The 24,252-nt window shown below is 35.2% G+C and overlaps 1 protein-coding gene across 5 annotated transcripts in view; it reads right to left on the bottom strand.

Annotated features, from left to right (window-relative positions):
- Positions 1 to 24,252, bottom strand: part of FAF2 (Fas associated factor family member 2) — a 78,236-nt gene that overhangs the window by 6,652 nt on the left and 47,332 nt on the right. For all 5 annotated transcript variants that reach the window (XM_031953724.1, XM_003756865.4, XM_031953723.1 and 2 more), the window contains 3 exons: positions 22,325 to 22,502; positions 21,371 to 21,542; positions 12,674 to 12,817 (listed from right to left, as the gene is read on the bottom strand). In XM_031953724.1, the coding sequence (XP_031809584.1) occupies positions 12,674 to 12,817; positions 21,371 to 21,542; positions 22,325 to 22,502 (494 nt within the window). The remainder of the gene's footprint in view (positions 1 to 12,673; positions 12,818 to 21,370; positions 21,543 to 22,324; positions 22,503 to 24,252) is intronic.

Raw genomic sequence — 24,252 nt, 5'->3', positions numbered from 1 at the left:
ATATTATTTTATAGACTTATGTTTTCCTTCTCTATCCAGGATGAAAAATATTGGTTTTTAATCTGTCCTCAAGTTTTGGACATCTTTTTTATTTATATTACCTATTTTCATCCTATTCTTAAAGTGCAAAATCTCAAATTGTGAATGGCATCCCAGATGTTTACAAAGGGAGAATGTTTTCTTTCTAATATTCCTATTAGTGATCTCTAAGATGTGTTGGTTTTCTATCTTCAAGGAAAAGTATTTTAAATAAGGTTTCTAGGATCCTTTTCTGGTGTAAATTGAGAAAAGAAATTTGTCTTACAATTTGGATTTTTACCCAAATACATTTGCCTAATGATCTTCTGTTCCTTTTCTGACCACTGACATAAGCTTGATAACATAGACATGGCTTTCATGATCTTTTAAGATTTAGCATCCAAGGCACTCTTGAAGCTGCTGTCATGCAGTTACTCTTTCAGATGATAAAAGGTGAGTATAAAGGTGCCCTATTTAGTCAACTGGGTTCAATACTTGTAATCCTAAATGGGGTCATGAAGAGTCAGACACAAATGAAACAACTCAATAATATCTTGAAACTAAGGGTTCAAAATAGAGTCAAAGAGTAGAATCATCATGCCAACGGAGCTAGTAGGAGCCCAGGTTTATAGACTAGGCTGAGTATTGGATTTAGTAGACAATAGGAGAAACTAGAAAACAAGATGTCAGAAGTGTTAGGAAAGTTGAGGAAAATCCAAACAAACAGGAGACAGAGTGGGTCATCAAGGGACAGTTGCAACCACTCCAGTAAATTGTTCCTCTGTGAAATATTTTCATTGCCAAATCTTCAAAATGTCCATAACTACTGTATAACAGAATCCATGCACTCTTCCCCTCCCAAGAGTTTTGCATGTTTGTTGGGACATACAGTTTTTAGCACAAGACTACTCAGGTTTCCAAGCTTATCAAGTCAATAACCTTTGAGTGATTTTATAGTCTATACTGACTACAGAGTTAGTCTCTTCAGTAGTAGATATTTGGGATAAAACCCTTTGTGTCAGATTTTGGTCAGTAACTAAGAGCTGGTAGGTAAAGATACCTAGGTGTACAAGGAGGGAATCAGTATCAATAAAACATTCATGAACACAAGATGAACTTGAGACTGCCAAAATGAAAAGTCATTAGGTTTACTATGTTGATGATGGCAAAGGGCCTAGGTACTATGATTTTTAAAAATCGACTAAGTGGGCAGAAGAGAAAATAAAGAGCTAGAAAGAATGTGCAAGTTCATATAATTCAATTCCCACATTTTAACAGATAAGAAAACAGGCCGAGAGAGATTAAGGAGAAAGGAGGAGAGAGAAGAAACAGGTTGACTCAATAATTAAGGAGAATCCAGAAAAAAAGGGAGAAATGAAAATTTTTTTCTGTTCATTTATTACATAAAAGCAACACTCTACATATGGGAGAGGGATGGGAGCGTAATAGTACTAATTAATGTCAATTCATTTGACAGTGCAGGACTTCATAGTTTCCAAGCAATTTCAAAACAACAGACTTCCCACTTTACAGGTAAAGAAACAGGTTTAGCAGAATGAAATGTTAAGTCAGACTTGGCTCCTCAATCTCCACCATTTGACTCAGCCAATAAATTAAATCCTGTTAATTTTATTTCCATAACTGTCAAAATGACATTCCTCCAAAGTACAGGATTGAGCAAAATATTGCTTTAGTAAATACAAATTCATTTATTTGGTTTATTTAAAGACTCTCAAAACCTGGCTTCAACCTACCATTCCAAAAAAATAGTACCCATTATTTACCTTCTTGAATTCTTTTGTGTAGCCTTCTTGCTGTTCTTCATATATGGTATTTTATTTCCTGTGATTATACACAAAGGATCTCCCACACTTGTAAAGAATTTCTCCTTACCTTCACTTCTTAAGAATCTTATTCTTTGTGCCCTTCAATGCTCAGCTTAAATACCTTACTTCATACTCCCATATGGATAGTATTTTCCTCGCTGAAATTTTCTTGTACATACTTACGGATCTACTAGCTCTCCTGATTAAGATGTAACTCCCTGAGGGTAGTTCTGTTAACAGTTTTTGCTTTGCTTCACTAGTGCCCAGCACAGCACCTGGCATGCAACAATCACTTAATAAATGCTTGTTGGCTGACAAATGGGACCATAATACTTTAAGTCATTTAGATTCACAACTTGAGTTATTATCTCCCTCTCAATTCTTCTATTTAATCAACTGCCAAATCTTTACATATTGCATTACTTTCTTCTACTCACACAACTTTTACCCTAATTTAGATTTTCATCATCTCTCTCCTGGACTACTACAACAATCTCTTAATTGGTCTGTTTGTCTTTAGTCTCTCCACAAAATTGCCAGATTGCTATCCCTAAAACATAGATCTATGTCACCTCCCACTCAAAAAAAAAAAAAAAAAAAAAAAAACCATCAATGGCTCCTTTATGCCTTTAGTGAAAATATAAAATTCCCAAGCTGGCGTTTATGTTCTCCACAATACAAGTTCTGTCTTAGTTCATTTTATCCCTTTATAGTAAAATTGGTTCACTAGCTATTTCCCATTCATGAGATTCTATCTCTTGCCTCCATGGCTCTGCACTAGTATTCTCCTTTATCTAAAATGCATTCTCTTTTTACTTCTACCTTTTAAAATCCCTAGCTTCCTTCAAAAGGCTGTTTATACATCACCTACTACAGGATCTTTTGTGTGATCTCTGGGTATTAGCACTTTTTCCTTTGAATTACTTTGTATCTATTCTTTATATAAATATTGTATTCCCTAGCAGAATGTAAGCGCCTTGAGGGCAAGCACCTCGTTATTATCTATTTTCAACTTCCAGAGTCTTACAAGGGATAAACATTTAAAGGATGCCTGGCAAATCAAACTGACCAATCTTCGCATACTCATATTGCTAGAACAACAAGACAAAATTTCATTCATGCTTTTCTCCCAAGTCCTGTAGAAGTGGGAATATCTATAATAGTTTAGTTTTTTGGCTTGTTTGTTTTTACAGAAGCTACTGAAGCAACCTCCTATAGTTAGGGATGAATTTTTTTATGCACTTGATTATTGGACTCACGATGTTACTAAAGGGAAAAAATATTAACAAAGTCCAATATTAAGTGGTAACAAATATCTCCATTCATAAGAGCAAGCTATGGGGAATGACTGAGGACTTTTCATTTTATTTTTTGGGTAAACAAATGAATTGCAGGTTCGGAGACTCAAAACAGTAAATCAGATTAAAGATAAATCTACTTAAAAAGAAAGAACAATAAAACCTAGTGCACACTAAATTTGGTACCGGTTTACTTTGCTAATGGCTATAAATATTTGTGTTTTTAAACCCTGTTCATACAATTTTTGGATACTAGGTGCTTCTTTGTAGATGATTCCACTAAAGATGATTTTTAAAAGTTTCTTCTCTGTACTAGTAACAATTTTTAAAGCACAAACACTGGCAGGTTAAGTTGGATTGAGGGAATGGGAAGAATGTCACTTCTAATCAGAATTGGTTAAGTAAAGACTACAGCTGAGAAGTAGCTGTGGTTAAATAATATGAAGTCACTCTGTTGAGTAAGAATATATAAAAAGGAAAGAAGCAGTGAGTCAATATACAAAGCCGTGGACCCAAAACTTAGAAGCAGAGAAAAAATCCATCTTCCTCCTGAAGATTGCAACAACAGGAATTCAGGATTATGGGCTAAATTATCACATTCTGCAACAGAAGCTGATCTATATGGACCTTCTTCCTACTGTTAATTACCCATTTACAATGTCAAAATATATTTAGTCAGAACACTATCATTCATAACTAAAAACATCTAAAGGACTATACCATTTTTTCCCATTTGGACTCTACCAGATCCAGCATGTGGCAAATAAATACATATCTTCCTGTTTGATGCTTCACTGAAAAAAGTTACATCTGTGGCTAGCTTTAGCAAGGAATACTGCATGGTCATGTGCATAAGATACCTTGTAGAATGTTTATTGCTTTTTGGTCTGTTGAGTCAATTTTTTTTTTCCTAATCACACATGCATTAATAGCTTATACTGCTGAACCTTTCAGTCAACAATTCTGATTGTACAGATATATATTTGTGGAGTTTTGTCTATTTCCTTTATCAAAGATAAGCTTAATGTCTGTGTAGACCATTCTTAAAATATACTTTGTAGAAATGAGGACAAGGCAGATGAGTCAATAATAGCTACTGTCTTTTCAATCACATTCTTTGCTATCAATAATACTGTCCCTTATCCTTCCCAAATGTTTGGTATCTCTACCTCTGAGATATGTAGAAAATCACTCCCATAATTGTTTTTTAAAAAGGGAGAGTAGGGGAGGGAGAAGAAGGGAAAGGGGAGAATATTAAACTATTTCCATTTCTTATATGATATAAATGGTATAGATTTATTCTGTTTTTTTTTTTGTCTATTTCTTGCTCTCCTTCCACAGTTTCAGATATAAATGTCCTGAAATGATCTGAATCTGGTGGTATGGTAATTTTTGTGCAAACATTTTTTTCTCCTTCACTACTTTTTACTATTTATAATATTAAATAATCAACCTTTATAGGTTTTTCTTCTAAAATGGTCCTGCTTTTAATTGCAGGATCTCTTTGCTTGACAAGTGGACTGTTGGTCATTTTTATCTTTTTTATGGACTCCTTGTGATGACTACTTTAAATTAGTTACAGTTGTAAGATATCAATTTCCCACTTAAAGGCATCAAAAAACCATTTAAAACATGTCTGGTTGGAACTACTGTAAATTTACGCTCCCCTGAGGCAAATGGGGTTAAGTGACCTGCCCAGGGTCACACAACTAGAAAGAATTAAGTGTCTGAGGCCGAATTTGAACTCAGGTCCTCCTGACTTCAGGGCTGGTGCTTTACCCACTGTGCCATCTAGCTGCCCTCACCACTGTAAGTTATATTGTTTCTTATGTTTACTCTTTCTTCTAGTTCAGTATTTTTACTTTTGTACTAATTAATCAATAGTATGCACACAAATAGCTGATTCATAAATAATTCCCACATCAGGTACCAATTATTTTCTGTCTGGTGAAAATCAGCACTACTTTGTGATTTTTTTTGATGGTAATTATGTTTAGTTTCTTTTGACTTTTTCCTGAAGCAATCATTCATAATATACTGGCAGGTATCTTCCAGGTAATCAGTCATTAAGCATTTATTAAGCATCTGTTATGTTTCAGACACAGTGCTAAGCACTGGGGGTACAACTAAAGGTAAAAGATAGTCCCTGCCCTTGAAGAGATAAAAATATTTTGAATACTTCACAAGGTGCTAGATACTATGCTGAAGGCTGGGGAGACAAAAAAAAGCAAACCCAACAGTCCCTACCTTCAAAGAGCTTTTACTCTAACAAAAGATAATAATACATAAAGGGAAAGTGGAAGGCAAAAAATAGCACATAAATAATACAACTGAAAAAGACAGTACAAGTGTGAGGTGAAACACAGTTGAGAGTTCTACCTAAAGTGGTAGTCCTAGGGAGGGAATCACTAATCAATTAAGATAAGAGGGGCTCCAAAGTGTCAATGCAGCACTGGTGAGGAGGTGTCAAGAATTTTTGCATTTTCTAACATTTTCCCCTATTGCCTCCTGTGTTGATATTCATCACCTAGGATTCAAAGTAAATGAAGAACCTCATTCGAACTTTCACAGAATTTCTCTGTCTTTGTCCTCTTCAATATACAATATGTGGTATATAAAAACTTCAGTTATTCTCATGTTATTTTGCTTATATTCACTGTGAACAATGCAAGGCAAGACGAGTAAGCATGCCACTCATGAAATGATATTTCTTGTTGCTTATGGGTGAGCCATCTTTTCATCGAAGTATAACATCTTATGTCTTCTGTTTTCAGGGAAAGTATTGATATTGATGTGGTCCAGTTTGTTCACTGAACAAAGATCACATTTAGAGCGCTAAGAATTAAATTTAAAATATGCAGCCTACAAACTGATTTTAAGCATCTTGAGCTTCATTTTCTTCTACTCCCCCAACTCTCACTGCAGAAGCAGTACAACATATACAATCAAGGCCCATTACATTACAATGATTCTGGCCATAGCCAGGGAATTTCTTGTCCTAGTGACCCAATTATTTGTGATTAACTCTGTGAATTTAACTAGGCTAGTCCTTAAACAGTTAACTAATACAGGTTTGCTATTAGAAACATATTCAAAGACTTTCCATTGAAGGAGAACCTATCAAAACCTGAACTCTGTTAGCATGGCCTTTTAAAACCCCTGTTAAACACCAAGTTATAGTGAGGCATTGATCAGAGCTAGATTCTCATAAAAGGATTATGATTCAATTTTTTTTCAATAGAACAATTTTTGGTACAGAAATTTGTTTAAAAAATTTTAAATGACTAAATATATTATGCATCCATTATCTACTTAAAGGATTTAATAGACTTTTTCTTAGGAGAAATCATGTAGCTACAAAATCCCTGCCTCAAAAAGATTATCCTTAACTGTTCTGTGATTCTACTCCTTTTTATAATTTTATCTAGCTTGCTCAACATGGAAATAAGACTCTTTGGTCTATAGTTCAGTGTCCTTAAACCATTTTCATGGCTCCTATCAGCAATCCACAAGAACAGTGGCCATTTGCAGTAAAAAGGCTCAATGTTCTGGCCAATAATTACTATTTTCACTCTTAAGTTTCTTCAAAATTCTAGATACATTCATATTAAAATGTTAGCCACAGGCAGCAGAAAAGATTTATAGTAAGGAGTCATGAGTTCTTGTCTCTGTTCTATCTGTGAAGCACAAATCACCACCTCTTTGAGCCTTGCTTGTCTCATTTGTAAAGAAGGCATTGTACTAAATTAACTCCAAGTTACTTTTCAGCTCTAAATCTTATGATGATTATTGTCTTATCACTGTGGTAGATATCTATATTGCTAATAGATTATAAAATATTCATAATTCTGCATAATTCACTGAATTGTAGACTGCTACATATAGAAGAGACTTTAATGAAAATCTAATCCAAACTCTCTTGACTCCATACTATGGAAAAAAACAAACAAACAAACAAAAAACTAAGGTCCAAAAAGATCAAATGACCTGTTTAAGGGAACTGGGACCAAGTGTGGCAGAGCTAAGGTTTGTGTATGTCCAGTACAATGTCTACTACTCCATAACTTCCCGGAAGCACATGGACTGTGAGGTACCAAAATATTCTGTGGAAAGAAGGTAGAATTGGACACTTGTGTCATGTTCATTCACTGGGTTTAGGAAATGTCTTTATATACTAAATATATACTATATACTGCAAATACACTAAAGCTAGATACATCCCAGAACCTGAAATATATAAATCCATCACTAGATTCAAAGATCTAGGAAGAGATTTGAGGGATCATTTAGTCCAGGAGTTCTCAAAGTTCTTGGTCTCTTAAAGTATTCAAGCATCTCCCCAGGAGTTATTGTGTATGAAGGCCAAATCTACTGATATTTGCACCATGTTTGTTAGAATTTTTTTTTTAAAGTTACTGTTAGTATTATGAAAATAGTTTTGACCTCTGGGACTCCTAAGGATTACCAGACCACACTCTGAAACTATTGAGCTAATCTAAACTCTTTAACAAATAGATCTCAATGTAAATAATGAATTCCCAAAGCAGTTGCATGTGTTCAGACATATTATTTGAAGTTTATAACTATATTAAATACGGTAATTGGTTCCAGCATTGTGAAAATGAGCAACATGAACTTAAAACAATGCAACCATTTTTGAAAATTCATCATTTACACATTGGGTCCCAACTGTATTAAGATGAGGAAAATGAGACTCAGACAGGTGAGATGGCATCAGTAGTAGGCAGCAATGGGAAGTTCTCATCAAAAGGCATAGGTATTCAAAAAGAAAGAGATGGTCATATCCTCTATTCAAAAATTTTCAGTGGGCTCCTTACTGCCTGCCAAATTCAAACTTCTTTTCCTAGAGATTTTTGAATCTCTTTCACAATTTGGCACAACCCTATCTTTCTTAAATAAAAAAAAAAAGTTGTATTAATGCTCTTAAAAAAATATTATAGTCAATTCCCAACTACTCTGTCCTTCACCAACAGAATTATCCTTTGGAACAACTGAGTTAAGTAAACAAATAAATATTCTAGTCATATCTGGGCCTAGAAACCATTATATGTTTGTAGACAAAAGAGAAGCATGTTTTATTTTCAATCCTCTAAAATGACAACTAATTATTTTATTGACCAGAAATATATTTACCATACTATCACCTTATCTTTCCAACCTTATCTGATGTTATTTCATTCAATATACTCTATCATCTCGACAAAATAATTTGTCCTTCAAATGTTTCATGGGTCCCTAATTCCATCTGCATTCTTCCTTTCATAACTGTTTATAATGCTCTTATCTCTGAAAAATTCTTTCCTTTTCTCTTTTTGCCTAATAAACATCTAAAATTCTTTCCTTTTCTTTCTTTGCCTAATAAACATCTATGTATCCTTTAAAGGCATCAACCCAAAAGTTACATCCTCCAGCAAAGCTTTTGCTTCCAGGCAGTCTCCTACCTACCCTCATACCCCGTACCCCTATCTGTAATTTTATCACTCTGATTTATACCTCACTAAGCACTTCTTTTGTTGTGTATGTGCATGTGCATTATACTGCATAATAGTTCTCTCTATAATTGCTTATTCTACTCTCCTCAGTAGATTGTGAGCTTTGTACTATGTCTAATCAAAATTTTGTAAATCCCCTAGCACTCAGCAATGTTCCATACATAAAATATTTAATAAACAGGATATCATAGCAATTGGACATTTAGAACTCTGAAACCAAGTTGTAGGTAGCTAGATTACATTTAGGTCCCCATTCTCCTCTCCTCCCCTCCCCCCACCTTGCTGAGCAATTGGGGTTAAGTGACTTGCCCAGGGTCACACAGCTAGGAAATGTTAAGTTTCTGAGACCAGATTTGAACTCAGTTCCTCCTGACTTCAAGGCTGGTGCTCTATCCACTACACCACCTAGCTGCCCCTTACATTTAATTTTGTATAAGATTACTGTGTACAATACCATACTTTAAAACTAAACAGATTTATATTTTGCTATAATTATTTAACAATATTAGTTAAACCCTACCTTGTTCTCATGTAAATGAAGGGAAGATGGAACTGTTTCACATTCAACTCTGACCTGAACAACTCTCACAATCTGTAAATGTTAAGCTAAAGATGGGGAGTACTAACAGGGTAGGAGAGGCAGTTATAGTCTACACCTAAACAAGTTATTGACAAACTTTCTACCTCTCCCCATCAGCAGACCTAACTGCTACTACATACTCTTTGACCCAGTAACACTGGCTTCTTTGATGTTGTACAAACAAGACATTCCATCTTTGAATTCTATTATTTTTTCTAGATATGCTTGATACACAATAAGTGCTTACTAACTAATTAACTACTCCATCTGGACTTACCACCCAATAATTAACTTACTCCCACTTTTTCTCATACTTTTACCCATTATTTTGATACTGCTTCCCCACTCTCAGCTGTTCATTCCCTTCTTCATAACATTTACAACCCTAATAACCAATGTCTCACTCTACCACTATTCCTACATTATTTAAAGAGACTAAAGATTATAGTCTTTTACTGGTTCCTTTTTTGATGCCTTCAAGTCTCCCAAATTCCTTAAAAAAAACAAAACAAAAAAAAAAAACCTTCTTAAAATTTTTACAAATATTTTCACTAATCATTATCATCTCTTTTCCCCTTCTCAGCTAAACTCATTGAAAAAGAAGTCTATTATTAGCTCTTCTATTTCCTTCGCTTTATATGTTCCAAATCTTAACATATTGGCTTCTCAAACTATTCACCAGAAACTTCCCTCTCAAAAATTACCAATGATCTTAATTGCCCCATACAAGGGCCTTTTTCTAATCTTCCTTCCTGAATTTTCTTCAGAACATTAACATTAGTGACCAACCACCTTATCCTCCTTGGATAATCTCTTTCTTTTGGATTTCTTCAACTGCTTTCTCTAGATACCCCAACCTATATGAATATTCCTTCTCATTCTCCTTAGCTGTATATTCAAATTATCTATCATCCAAGGCTCTGAAGCTGGGCCCTCTATTGTTCTCTGGATACTCTCATTTGATCAAAATATATGGGTTCAATTATTATGCAGCTTAATTTCAAATTCATATTTGTCTGGCTCTAGGCTCTCTAGTGAGCCTTAGTATGAACTCCCTATTGGCCATTTCAAATTGGATGATTTATAATCAACTTAAATTCATACATCTAAAATACAACTTATTATCCTTTCCCCAAAATTTGTCCTCTCAAGGGCACCATTATCTTTTCTAGTCCCTCAGGTTCCAAACTTTAGTATTCTTTCTCTCCTTTCCTCTCCATTTATCTAATCAATAGCCAAAGCCTATAATTTTTTTTTTAAAACAATTTTTCTCACATATATCCCTTTCTCTTCACGGACAGAAGCCATCCCTTTAGCTCAGGTACTCCCACTAGTTGTCCATTCTATTGTCTTAACCTTTTAATTGGTTTTCCTGACTCAAAACTCTCCCCACTCCAATCCTTTCATCAACTCAGTTGCCAAAGTGATTTTCCTAAAGTATAGCTAGCAGGTCAGTATCTTATGTTCAATAAACTTAGAAGGCTTTCTACTACTGCAAGGACCAATTGATCCTTCACAACCATACCTCTTCTTCCTACCTTTCCAATCTTATATTCTATTGCCTTCATTATTTGGACATTTATTTACAATTCTTCATACATAATATTTCATTTCCTGATTACAGCTTTCCTAAATTTCATCTCTAAGAATCTTTAGCTTTCTTTAAGACTCAACTACAGTGTCCACCTTACCCCACCCTCCAGTGCCATCCATTCCGAAGTTACATTCCATTTATTCTATATTTGGCAGGGGTTTCTGCCTTTTCTTTGTATTTTCAGAACTTAGCACAGAATCAGTGCTTAATAAATGCTTTCTGGATGACTACTATCACCAATAGAAATGAGAGAAGAAATTCGTATAATTTCGTGAAATTAAGAAGAAATTCGTGAAATAAGTGAAGTAAGTGTACAAAGAAAAGCATAATGACAGGTTCCCACCCACCATCTACACTTTGAATGTAAATTCCCTAATGGCAGGAGACTATCATTTTCTGTCTTTGTATTCTTGTATTGAACATAGGGCCTTACACACACAAAAATTTTTAATAAATATTTTTTCAACTGTTCTGTATTAAAATACAAACTATTTCAAGCGAACACTTGAAGACCACAGGTAATAAAAACAAAAGGACAGTGAAAATTCTGTCTAATGCCCCTCACTTTACAAATAAGGAAACTTGAAAAACTTGAACCTAGGACACAGAAAAAGTTTTAATAAATATTTTTTCAATTGTTCTGTATTAAAATAGAAACTATTTCAAGTGAACACTTGAGGACCACAGTTAATAGAAACAGAAAAGGACAGTAAAAATTCTGTCTAATGCCCTTCACTTTACAAATAAGGAAACTTGAACCTAGGGAAGTTGTTACTTCTCTAAGGACACACAGGTAGCAACAGAATGAAATATGAACCAAGATCCTCTTTTCTCTATACGAAACTATCTCTTTTAAGTATCCCTTTCAAATCCACTCCCTTCTCCTTCATTGCAGAACCCAGCAACTACCAGCAACTAAAGATGTTCAATATGGCATATCGTGCATAGTTGATGTGTTAGTCAGTTTTACTATTTTTCTCACTTTCATTTTAATAATTTTTTCTGTAAAAGAGTGGGAAGAGGGGTATATTCAGAAACAAATGTGCTATATAAAGCAAAAACAATATAAAGATCAAAAAAATTTTTTTTTTCTTTTTTTGCCGAGGCAACTGGGGTTAAATGACTTGCCCAGGGTCACACAGCTAGACAGTGTTAAGTGTCTGAGACCACATTTGAACTCAGGTCGTCCTCCTGACTTCAGGGCTGGTGCTCTATCACTGCGCCACCTAGCAGCCTCAATCAAAAATATTTATTTAATTTAAGAATTTAAAAAATTCTTCCTAGGATTTCAAAATTCGAAAAGTATTAACAAATCCAAGAAGAAAAGATTGAAAAGTTAATCTAATCTGCAATTAGTCTTGGCCAAAAAGAGAAATTTTGGGGGAGAGGGGATATATGTGTGTATGTGTGTGTGGCACTAAAGAGAGATAAAATAAAAGTTTCTCCTATTAAATAATTGATTCTAAAGATAAAAAAAAAAAAAAAAACCAACCCTCATCAAAAGAAACAGGATAAAAAGACTAAATATTTCATTATGTGAGAATATCTGTCAAGATTAAACACTTCATGGTATCCTACTGCTTCCTTCAGTCAGGCCAATTGCAGCCCTTTTGAAGATGTGAGGTGAAAGGTATTTCATCATGCTTCAACTTTGTGTAAGATTCTAATAGCCTTTATAATGTTACTACCAGAGATTCTTGATGGAAACCATATTCAGTTTCCTCAATCTTTGCTAGTCAGGTTACTACAATACCCGCAAACAGCTCTATTACCTTGAATGTTTATAAAGGTTTTCAAATCCATATACCAAATTCTAAGACCAAAAATGCCCTGCTGGTCCTTACTGTTAGAGATTGTGTAAAATGGAATCGTCTCTCTACTCTGGAATCATTGGGTAACTTGAAAATGATCTTCACACTTTCGGGATCATCGGGGGGTGGTTCAGGTGGCAGGCATTCTGACTTCCGCTCCTTCTCCTCCTGTAAGTTCTGGGAAGAAAAAGGACAAAGGTTAGTCCTTAGCTAAAGGCCATTCAAATGAAGAACCAAAAGAACTTCATCACAAAGTAAAGAAACTAAATGCTTTAGATTATGTTAATAAGAATCATGAACAGTTGTTTATATTCATAAAATACTGTCTAAATTTATTAATAACTGTGGAAATATATAGTATTATGTTATGAAATACATATTTTGATAATGTTCTGGTCTGAGAGTCTTGATTTTGTTTCAATTAAAGATCCAATTAGTCTTCCTCAAATAGAGGTCTTATATATCATCTTCAAAGAAAAAGTATTAATTTATTAAAATTAAAATTACTGTTTTGTTTACTGTAAATAATGAGTAGGAATATCTTTTTGTTTAATGTAGTCAAAAGAGACTGTCTATTCAATGTTGGCCAACAACAGAGGAATCCTCAAAGATTGTGGGTAAAGAGTAAAGTGACTGGTTTCAGAAATGTGTTCTCTTCAAAGTGAGCATTATATTATTATTAAGCCTGAAAATTTATTAAAATCAAAACAAAAAGACCTAAAAACAAAAAAAAATTTCCTTTGATTTTTTTTTTAATTTTGTCTTTTGTTTTATTACTATAAAATACAAATTAAAACCACTTGGACCAATGATCTTGTGATAAAGAGAACCATCTACACCCAAAGAAAGGACTGTGGCAACCGAGTGCGGAACACAACATAGCATTTTTTTTTCTTTTTTTCGTATTTTTTAATTTTAGTATTTTTTTTAAATTATAGCTTTTTATTTACAAGTTATATGCATGGGTAATTTTATAGCATCGACAATTACCAAACCTTTTGTTCCAATTTTCCCCTTCTTCCCCCTCCTCCTCTCCCCAGATTGCAGGTTGACCAATACAACATAGCATTTTCACTCTTTTTTTTTTGCTTGCATTTTGTTTTTTTCTCATTTTTCCCCCTTTTCATCCAATTTTTCTTTGTGCAGCAAGATAATTGTATAAGTATGCATACATATATTAGATTTAACATATATTTTAACATGTTTAACATATATTGGACTACTTGCCATCTAGGGGAGGAGGGAAAGGAGGTAAAAATTTAGAACACAAGGTTTTGCAAGTGTCAATGTTGAAAAATTGTCCATGCATATGTTTTGAAAAGAAAAAGCTTAATAAAAATTTTTAAAAAACCATTTGGATCACATGCATTAGACTGGCTAAGATGACAAAAAAGGAAAATGTCAAATGCTGGAAGTGATGTGGGAAAACAGACTCTTTATTGTACTTTCTGGGAGAACTATGAACTAATCCTACTATTCTGATGAATAATTTGGAACAGAACCCAAAGGCTATTAAACTGTGTGTGCCCTTTGACCCAGAAATTCCAATACATCCCAAAGAAATCAAAGAAAAGGATAAGGATCCTTATGTATACTATTAAAGAACTGAAAGCTGTGGGGATGCCTATCAACTGGGAAATGACTAAATAAGTTTGAAATATGAATATAATGAACTCCCCATTTAACTATCTGATTGGCTATCTCTCATGTTATATTGTACTTGCCTCCAACACTATCTCACAGTTTCCTGGGGAAATGCCTGTCACTCAAATGATAAATATTCTCAAACCTAGTCATAACCTTCTACACATCCCAGTGATCTGAATTCCCATAGATGAACATTCAAACCCCTTTCCTCATCTCCCAAGAACCAAATCCTGGTTCCTAAGCCCCCTCAATCTTCCCACCCCAAAGTTTCAACTTAACTTTACTCAGGCCCTTTTCCATATTTCCCTCTCCCTGTCCCCAGAATGCCTGTTCCATAAGCAACAAACTTTGCTTGATCTTAAATCTTTTCCTCTCTCACTACTTCTAGCTAGTAGATCTTACTGAAATCTAGCTCACCCCTAATGATACAGCCTGCTTGGTCACTCCTTCCAATATTGGTTGCATTTTCACTCCTCCCTGACTCACTCTTTGAGGCAGGGGCTATAACTGGAATGTTCTTTCCTTCTCCCTGTCACTTCCAGGTTCTCTCCCTTCTTCCATTACTCACAAACCTTCCTTCTTTGAGTTTCATGCTAATCACATCCACTATCCTGTAGTTATCTACAGATACCTCGCCCTGCCCTTAACTTAATGAGTTCATTATCTGGCCCACAATTTTTCTCTCCTCCCCAATTCTAGCTTTCAAATAGTAGGGGACTTCAACAAACATAATAATTCTCTTTCAAATATCCTTAACCAATCAGTTTCTCTACCAACTCACTTCCAAGAGCTACTCCTTTACCCAATACCTCAGCAACACACATAGTCACATCTTTGATCACAAATGTACCATCTTTATGTTTTTAAGAATTCTGAAATCCCCTTATCTAACTATAATCTATTGGCTTGCCCCCCCCCTCCAGTTTATTATTTATTTAAAATTATAGCTTTTTATTTACAAAACATATGCATGGGTAATTTTTCAGCATTGACAACTGGAAACCTTTTCTTCCATTTTTCCCTTCATTTTCCCCACCCTCTCCCCCAGATGGCAGGTAGACCAATACATGTTAAATATGTTAGACACAATATATATATCTTCAGTTATTTTGCTGCACAAGAAGAAATTGAAATAATGTACAATTAACCTATGAAAAGGAGATAAAAAATGCAGGCAGACAAAAAGAGGGATTGGGAATCTATGTAGTGGTTCACACTCATTTCCCAGAGTTCTTTTGTTGGGTGTAGCTGGTTCTCTTCATTACTGAACAACTGGAACTGATTTAGTTCATCTCATTGTTGAAGAGGGCTATGTCCATCAGAATTGATCATCATATAGTATTGTTGTTGAAGTATATAATGATCTCCTAGATCCTGATCATTTCATTCAGCATCAGTTCGTGTAAGTCTCTCCAAGGCTTTCTGAAATCCTCCTGCTGGTCATTTCTTACAGAACAATAACATTCCATAACATTCATAGATCACAATTTATTCAGCCATTCTCCAATTGATGGACATCCACTCAGTTTCCAGTTTCTGGCCACTACAAAGAGGGCTGCCACAAACATTTTGCACATACAGATCCCTTTCCCTTCTTTAAGATCTCGTTGGTATATAAGCCCAATAATAACACTGCTGGATCAAAGGATATGAACAGTTTGATAACTTTTTGAGCATAGTTCTAAATCATTCTTCAGAATGGTTGGATGTATTCACAATTCCAACAACAATGTATCAGTGTCCCAGTTTTCCCATATCCCCCTCCAACATTCAGCATTATCTTTTCCTGTCAAGCTAATCTATTGGCTTTTTAATTCACCCTTTCCCTTACAAAACTCTGCTTTTCTATACCACAACTACCCTTGAACCTTTAATTCCTTTCCAGGCTATGTATCTCCTCTGCATTAAATATCTTCTCTTCTTTTACTCACCTTTTCTCCATGTTCTAACCCCTTGGTGAGCCCAATTCAAAACTATAGTGTCTTCCTCTCTTGAATTGCTAGATCTCTTATTATATTACCAATTATAACCAGCCAAATTTCAACCATGGATCACTCCCACTATTCGCTGCTTTCACTCCTACATAAGTGCTGCTGAATGAAGATGGAGAAAATCATGAAACTGTTCTGACCTGGGTCCACCACAAATTTATGCTACTAAATGCTACTAACTCAACTAGACCCTTACTGCTATTAGACAATCTTACCATAACTACCTTTATCAATTCACTATCCCACCACTTTCCACAGAACCTCTCCCAAAACTTTTCATCCCTCCCCAAACAACCCATGGCTCATATCTCAGCTGAAAACCTTGCCTTGCAGTTTACAAAAGACTGAAGCCACTCAATTTGAACTGCTGCTTCTCCCCTCCCCTCCCACTCTTCCTTTTCTCCTCACTCAGAAGTCTTTTGCCAATAATTCTTCATTTACTCTTGTCTCATGTCAAAATGACCTTACTCATTATCAGAACTAATCTCTCTTCTTGTTAAAGCAATCTCCATCATTCCCACTCTTTCATTTATTTTTAATGGCTACAAATATGTCCATGTCTTACCCACCCTGAAAACCCACTTGTTTTTCTATTACTGCAATCAGTCTATCTCTCTCCTATGTTCTATTATCTCTTCTGCCATTTACAAGAGGTGCCTCCACTTTCTCTCCTCCCACTCTCTTTTTCCTGAGATAATTGGGGTTAAGTGACTTGGCCAGGATCACACAGCTAGGAAGTGTTAAGTATTTGAGGCCAGATTTGAACTCAAGTCCTCCTGACTTCAGGACTGGTGCACCAACTTGCTGTTCCCCACACTCTTCTTAATTCCTTATGATGAGGGATGTGGGTACCCAAAGTAGTGGGTAGGCAGGCATGGGTGGGGTTCCCTTTTCCAAGGCTGTGTTGGGAGATGAAAGAATTCGCTAAACCCAAAGGCTATCGTAAAAAGCTTTATTGTTAAAGAAACACCAAGAGGGATTCTCTTGGTCAGCATATCATTTTCAAGAAAGAACTGATCTGCAGAGTCATTTTCTGAAGACCCATTTTATTCATGAGTCTAAGAGAAATCTTGGTAAAAGTGAAATCTTGCCTGGGGTTGTGACTTCCCCCAAGAAAGCTTATCTTGCTCCAAGAGGATGCAAGGACATTTGGGTTTGTAGATCAAAGGAGACTATTTTTTTGGTGATTTTACATAATTTTACAGGGCTTACTCAGGTCATACATAAAGATTTTTACTCTCATCACTTACTTCATGGCTCCTGTTCTCATCATTTCAATGAACTTCTAAAGTTATGAATGATTTTCTTAGTTGCTGAATTCAATGGCTTTTTCTCAATTTTTTTCTTCTTGATCTCTCTAAGTTTTCAAAAAAACTTTTTTGCTGGATCCTCCAACAGATTATATCTTCTAATTGTCCCTAAGGGTTTTCATCCTTGGACCTCTTCTCTTTTTTCCTCTTTTCACTTGATGATCTTTTCAGTTCCTTTGGATTTAATCACCATTGCTATACTAATGATTTTCAAATTTACCTATCCTGCCCTGAGAAAAATGATTATTTCTCTCTTACATTAATAATCAATTAATGTTGTGGGGAAAGGGGTGGCAGCCAGTGCGAGTAGGAGATCCAAGTTCCCCTTCCTATTTCCTCATTCAAAATTCAGTCTCAAAAGAAAATTTGCAACTTTGATCAAAAATTTGTCATCATTTTAATCTAGGTGGGATTCTTACTCTATTCAACTAGAAAACCATACAAAAGGGTCTCATCTAAGTGAATACCAACACATTATATTCTATTCAGGCAAGCTTGGGTGGAGGTTAAGCTCCCTTGGTAGAGACTATTGAAGGCTAAGGATTATCTGGATATGGAGAAGTAAGAGTGACTTAATCAAAGTCACTCATCAGAATAGGTTTACCTTTCATAATAATATTCATCCCCACATTGTAACCAGAGTTGATTTCTACCCATTGGGAACACCCATTCTTCCAAGAGTACACAAGTGTGAGCAGCTTCCAATGATTTGTTTTTGGTTTAGGAGAGAAAGCCAACTGGCCATCCTTTTAATGATTATTCTCTAGTCTTAATTAACAATTGTTAATTACCCAGAAACTATGCCTCTCATACTTTTCATTCACCACAACCCCAAACTCTCTTCTGTTCTCCAAACCTGCAACTACAACTTCCTTTCAGACATCATAATTGGGATAAGTGGACATCTTAAACTCTATGCTTGAAATTGAACTTAAGGGGGCAGCAAGATGGTGTGCTGGATAGAGTACTGGCCCTGGACTCAGGAGGACATGAGTCCAAATCCAACTTCAGACACTTAACACTTAGTAGCTGTGTGACACTGAGCAAGTCATAACCCTAATTGTCTCTTTAAAAAAAAAAAGAAAGAAAAAGAAAAAGAAATTGAACTTATCTTTCCCTTTAAAACTTCTCTGCCTTTTCTATTTAAAGGCAATATCATCCTCCCTCTCAAGCTCAAAATTTAGGAGTCATCCTAGATTCTTCATTATCTCTCACACTTTCCCATAATCAAGATGTTGTGAAGGCCAGTAGATTTCACCTTTGCAACATCTCTTGAATAGACCTTCTCTCCCCAAAGAAGCTGTCACCCATTCACATCTTTTAACAAAATGGTGAAAAGGGGGTTGGGGAAGAAAAACAGAACCAACTATCTGGCTTTTACTTTGTCCATTGCTCTGTGTTCAAGACAGTCCAAAGCAATATGGTGTGATACAGGCTCATGCTTTAAATATTAAAGTGACTACATCCATGTATTTGCATTTTTGTTTCTTACATTTCCAAGGTGCTATGGGCAATTAAATTAACACAAAACTACAAAAAAAATAAATAAACTGAGTTAAAAACAAAAATGCTGCCATCCATCTAATATTAGGCCCTCAACACCATGCCTGAATTATTGTAAAAGCAGAATACTCTTCCCTCCTCTGTTTCAACTACTGACCTCCCTGGTTTTCTTTGTGAGAAGTGGATGAAGGTTTAATTTTCACAGGGTTATGAAACTTAAATCAAAAAAATGAAACCAAAACTAATAAATGGAGTTTAATTCAGAACAAGAAAACAAAAACTAATGGAGGGAAAATATAATCAGGAGTGGAGGCTCAGATGTGCAAATGACTCTAAAATATAATCAGAGGTGAGGATTTATTCAAAAGTGGAAGAGGTATAATTAAGCATTTACAAATTGGGAGGGAAGAGGAGAATTAATGATGTAATTTGGGATGAAGACAGAGGAGAATTAGGCTGTAAGCATTGTAATACTCAGCCAACAGGGAATCAGGGGAAAGACTGAACTTCATCCAAATAAGGTGATCACTAAGGGAAAATGTAATGATGATTAGGGATAGAGAATCACACTCTCATGGGGGGGATTAGGCATTCCTAATAGTCTTGACCTCTGTGGTACTCAATCTATTAGGAATCAAGGAAGGGATTTGTGTTTCAGGTGACAAGGTATAAAAAGATATCTACTGATTCCAAGTGTGCCTATTCTATAGTTACCCACTTCTGCAAGTGTGTAATCAAAGACTTTTAACTTTACCTCTCTCAAGTCCAAGGAGTTTTTTCTTACACTTTAAGACCCAACTAAAATCATATCTTTTACTGAAGGCCTTCCTCAATGCCTCCTAATTCTAGTAGTTTCTGTAGTTAATTATTTCTTATTTATCTTGTAATACAGTTTGTTTTGTATATATTTGTTTGCATGTTGTCTCCCTCATTAGACCGTAAATTCCTCAAATAGGGACTGTTCTTTTGTACTTTCTGATAATGCTTGGCATATAGTAGGCACTTAATGTTTACTGATTGGAATATTATTGTGAGAAATGATGAAGAAGATGGTTTCAGAAAAATCTTCCAGGAAGACTTGTATGAACTTATATTCAAAGTGAAATGAGCAGAAACAAGAGAACAATTTATGGAACAATAGCCACATTGTTACTTTGATCAAGACAAAGACCAACCACAACTCCAAAGGACTCATGATTAAACATGCTATTCATCTCCAAGTAAGAGACTTAAGAGTGGTAACTGAAGCATATGCTGTTTCTTTAAAAAAATATTTTTTTAAAAACTTGGCTAATGTGGGAATTTGTTTTGCATAATTACACATATTTGAAATGGATTGTTTTTCTGGTCCTTTTAATAAATAAAGGAGGGAGAATAGGGGGAAATGAGGAAAGGGAAGAGAATTAGGAATTGAAAATAAAACTGAATTTGGAAGAAAAAAAGAAAATTGCTTGATTCAGAAAAATTCTAATTAGCAAGGGAAGCTTTGTGAATTAGAATTTCTCTCTAAGCGGGAATTCTTGTTTATTAATATTGTCTCTGAGAGACTAAAAACATAGAATATAGTTTTTCTTCCTGTTTCTTCACTGTTAATGAACAGAAAATAAATAACATAAGATATCAAAACAAGAAATAAGAGTACATAACCATTACCCAGTTGTCCTTGCTTAGCTTCCAGGACCCTCAAAAAGCAGTTACCATTCATTTCTTGCCTTATTGTGGTGTTAATATTGAGTAGAGGAGTAACATAGCCCTGCATTTTAGGAAAATCATTTTTAGTGGCTGAGTCACTTTTAGAAGGATGGACAGAAAGAGAGAATGAATTGAGGAAGATAGACCCATCAGTATAATCCAGCCATGAGATGATATAGATCCTGGGCAGTGCCAGTGGAGAAAAGGGAGTATATCTGAGACATGATGCAAAGAAAAATCCACAGGACTTAGGAAAATTTTGGTTATAGGGGTGAAAGTTAATAAAGAATCCAGGATGACTCCAAGTGGTGAGCATGAGGAAGAGGGAGGAAAGACGTCTACTAGATATCCAATAGTATGAATACTATATCATTGAGCTTCACAGGCCCAGAGACTTGTGTTGGTTAGATGATGACAAGACTAAGTGAGGATAGTTATGACTAAAGGATCTGCCTTTAGTAGAATAATTTTTTCAGCCACAGAAACTGACGAAACCAGCTAAGATGTGAAGGGATCCAACACTGATTCACAATGTTTCTGATGCATTATGTTACAGTGTTAAAAATAAAAGTATCAAAGTTCCTTACCCGTCGCCGCCTCTCCTCTGCCATTTTCTGTTGCTGTACTTCTTCCTCTTTTTGTCGCTTTCGCTCACGTTCCTCTTGCTTTTTCCGTTCCTTCTCCTGGTCAGCCCGGAGGGAGGCTAAGTAGGCTTCATCTTGTTGTTGTCTCAGCACTTGAGTCTGATTTCTCTCTTCCCTTCAGATAAGCCAAAAGGCATACAGTCAATCAATGAATGAACAAGTTCTCCATCAGTGCCTACTATGGGCTAAGTGCTGAGGGCATGAGCAATGTCAATCAAATATTATCAATTTCCAAGAATACTGAATTTTAAAAGATTATTGATGTGTGTATACACATGCATGTGTGTGTATACATATACATGCAAAGATAGCATAAATGTAAAGTGAGTCAATACAAAATTGAGCAGAAGGTATTTTGAGGGCTAGTGAGGGGACAAGAACAAGATGGACAAGGAGATGTGTGAGCTACATCTAAGGAAGTGAGGGATCCTATGAATGAGAGGTGAGGAGAAATCTACATTCTAAGCATAGGGGATACTAAAATAGAATAAAAAAGAATGCTCTTAAGAATTCTTTTTCAAAGCATTTTTAAAAAAATAATAGCTCATACCAATATGTGTCATGAAAACTGAATATGACTAAATATCAATCACAATTTTTTTTACATGTCTCCTATGCCAAGTACTGTGCAAGGCACAAGGAATATAAAGACAAAAATGAAACAGTTCCTGCCTTAAAGAAAATTACATTCCATAAGGAAAAATAACAGCTATAGCAGGCATGTATGTAAATGTGCACAAGAGATAAAACATAAATTGTCCAGTATTAATCGATGTGGAGAAAGCAGGAAGGTCTTTAATCTAATACTTCAACAGTAAGCTAGTAGCTAACGTTTACCATACACTTATATGCTCCAAAAGGCCTCCTATAATAACTTCACATGGGGTTAACTAGTACCTCTCTAAGCGTTCAGAAACCAGGTATGTCTGGTTTGCATCCATGATGAATGTCAGTTGGTTAATGAGATCATCAGGTTGAATGAGACCTTCTAACCGACCGACCACTGTCATTCTCCGATCTTTCAACATGATCATAGCTAGGAATGGATATGTATTCTCTCGCAAAGCCTGGGACACTGCAGAAGATCAAAGAGAACAGAACACAGTTTTCAAAGCATTGCCACAAGTATTATCATTTAATCCTCATAACTCTGTGAAACAGGTAGGGTAGAATTTATGTAATAGATGAAGAAACTGAGGCTCAAACAAAACTTTAGTCACTTGCATTTGGCTACTGGAATGAAGTTAGAACTTGGACCTAACTGGTCTAATTTTGAAATATGTAAGTCAGCAAATAATTAACTTTGAGATACAGCATTTCATCCAAGCTCTTAAATGAGCTTTGTTCCTATTCACTATAAATTAAAGCAGAATCAAAACCTCTTTGCTAGTTTTCCTCAGTGTGTTGATGGCACAATTGTTTAACCAATGAAGATGATTTCTGCTCAATTAGGAAAGAGGACATCTACAAGATTGGTAGCGATGGTTTCTCTATTCATATAGACCCCAATAAACCAGTATTCCAGGTAAGGATCTAGATACATGTAAATTTTTAAACTTCAGAAGCAAGCATATAATTGGCTAGAAGAGCAGTATTTGGGCTCTAGGTTCTGTTTAATTACTAAAAGAGCTTTAGTTTAAAAAAACAAACTATAAAATTCTAAAACTATCCTTCCTCCAAAAATCATCTTCACAAATATTTCATTATAAAATGAATTCTGTACAATAAAACTACTTGAACATAATGGCTGGTCACCCCATGACAATACTCTGGTAATTCAATTACAAACCCTATACAACAACCAATTCTCTAGAATAAAGGATCTCTCATTACTCACTATAAAGATCAAACTCACTGTGAACACCAAAAGCTAATATTCTCACCCCTCAGTAATTTTGAATTCTGGACATTCTATCAATGATTTTATTTTATTCTCACAATGAGAACTAAGTGGAAAAGGTACCATACCCTACTTGATAGACAAGAAACTTAAAGCACAAGAAATTTGGATGAGCTGATTAGTTATATGGATGACAAATAGCAGAACCATCCCTAAAGCCCAAGTCTCCAGACTTCGATAACTATGTTTTCTATATGACAACTTTGCAGTTGATCCTGTGTTGGACCGTCTGATTGCTGCATCACTAATGATGGACTATAGGTATCTCCTTGTTAGCTTGCACCTACTCTTCTATCTCCTTTTGCACTAAATTTATTCATAGAGCATGAAGAAAATAAGTGCTCCTTAATGTTTGGTGTTGAACAGAATTCAAGATACAGGCAACATCACAAACTGCATCATTGATTCAACTTATGGGACAAGTTGGTCAGTATTTGAAATGTTATTTACATTTTCTAGAATAGTGATTTCTTCAATACTGAGAACTCTGGATGAGGAAACTATCTCTACTAATGCAAATCAACATTTCCTACAACTTAGAAAGTCTTAGAGAACTGCCTATACCACTGAAAGGTTAACTAACTTGCCCAGGATTATTCAGTCAGTATATATAAGATAGAATTTGATCCCAGGTATTTCTGACTCCAAAATTAGCTCTCTATCCACTAAGCTACTCTGCCTTTTTGAAATATAATTACCAAAGAGGTTTCATGAGAAAGTTGATCCATTGTGGTAGCATACTCTACTTTTTATGTCTTTATAACTATACAGTATTAGAAAAGTGGTTCAACATTCAAGAAATCTCTTCTGTAATACTATCTTAAACTGAATCCATGGTCCAAAGGTTGAATCAGTTTAACAACAACACAAGAAAAAATTTTGTTAAAAAATTATATCAAGAAATTAATTCTGCTTTCTCAGGATA

The sequence above is a fragment of the Sarcophilus harrisii genome, chromosome 2, assembly GCF_902635505.1.
Source record: "Sarcophilus harrisii chromosome 2, mSarHar1.11, whole genome shotgun sequence".
NCBI lineage: Eukaryota > Metazoa > Chordata > Mammalia > Dasyuromorphia > Dasyuridae > Sarcophilus > Sarcophilus harrisii.
The sequence above is the reverse complement of the archived record's forward strand: the minus strand, read 5'-3'. Positions and strand labels throughout refer to the sequence as shown.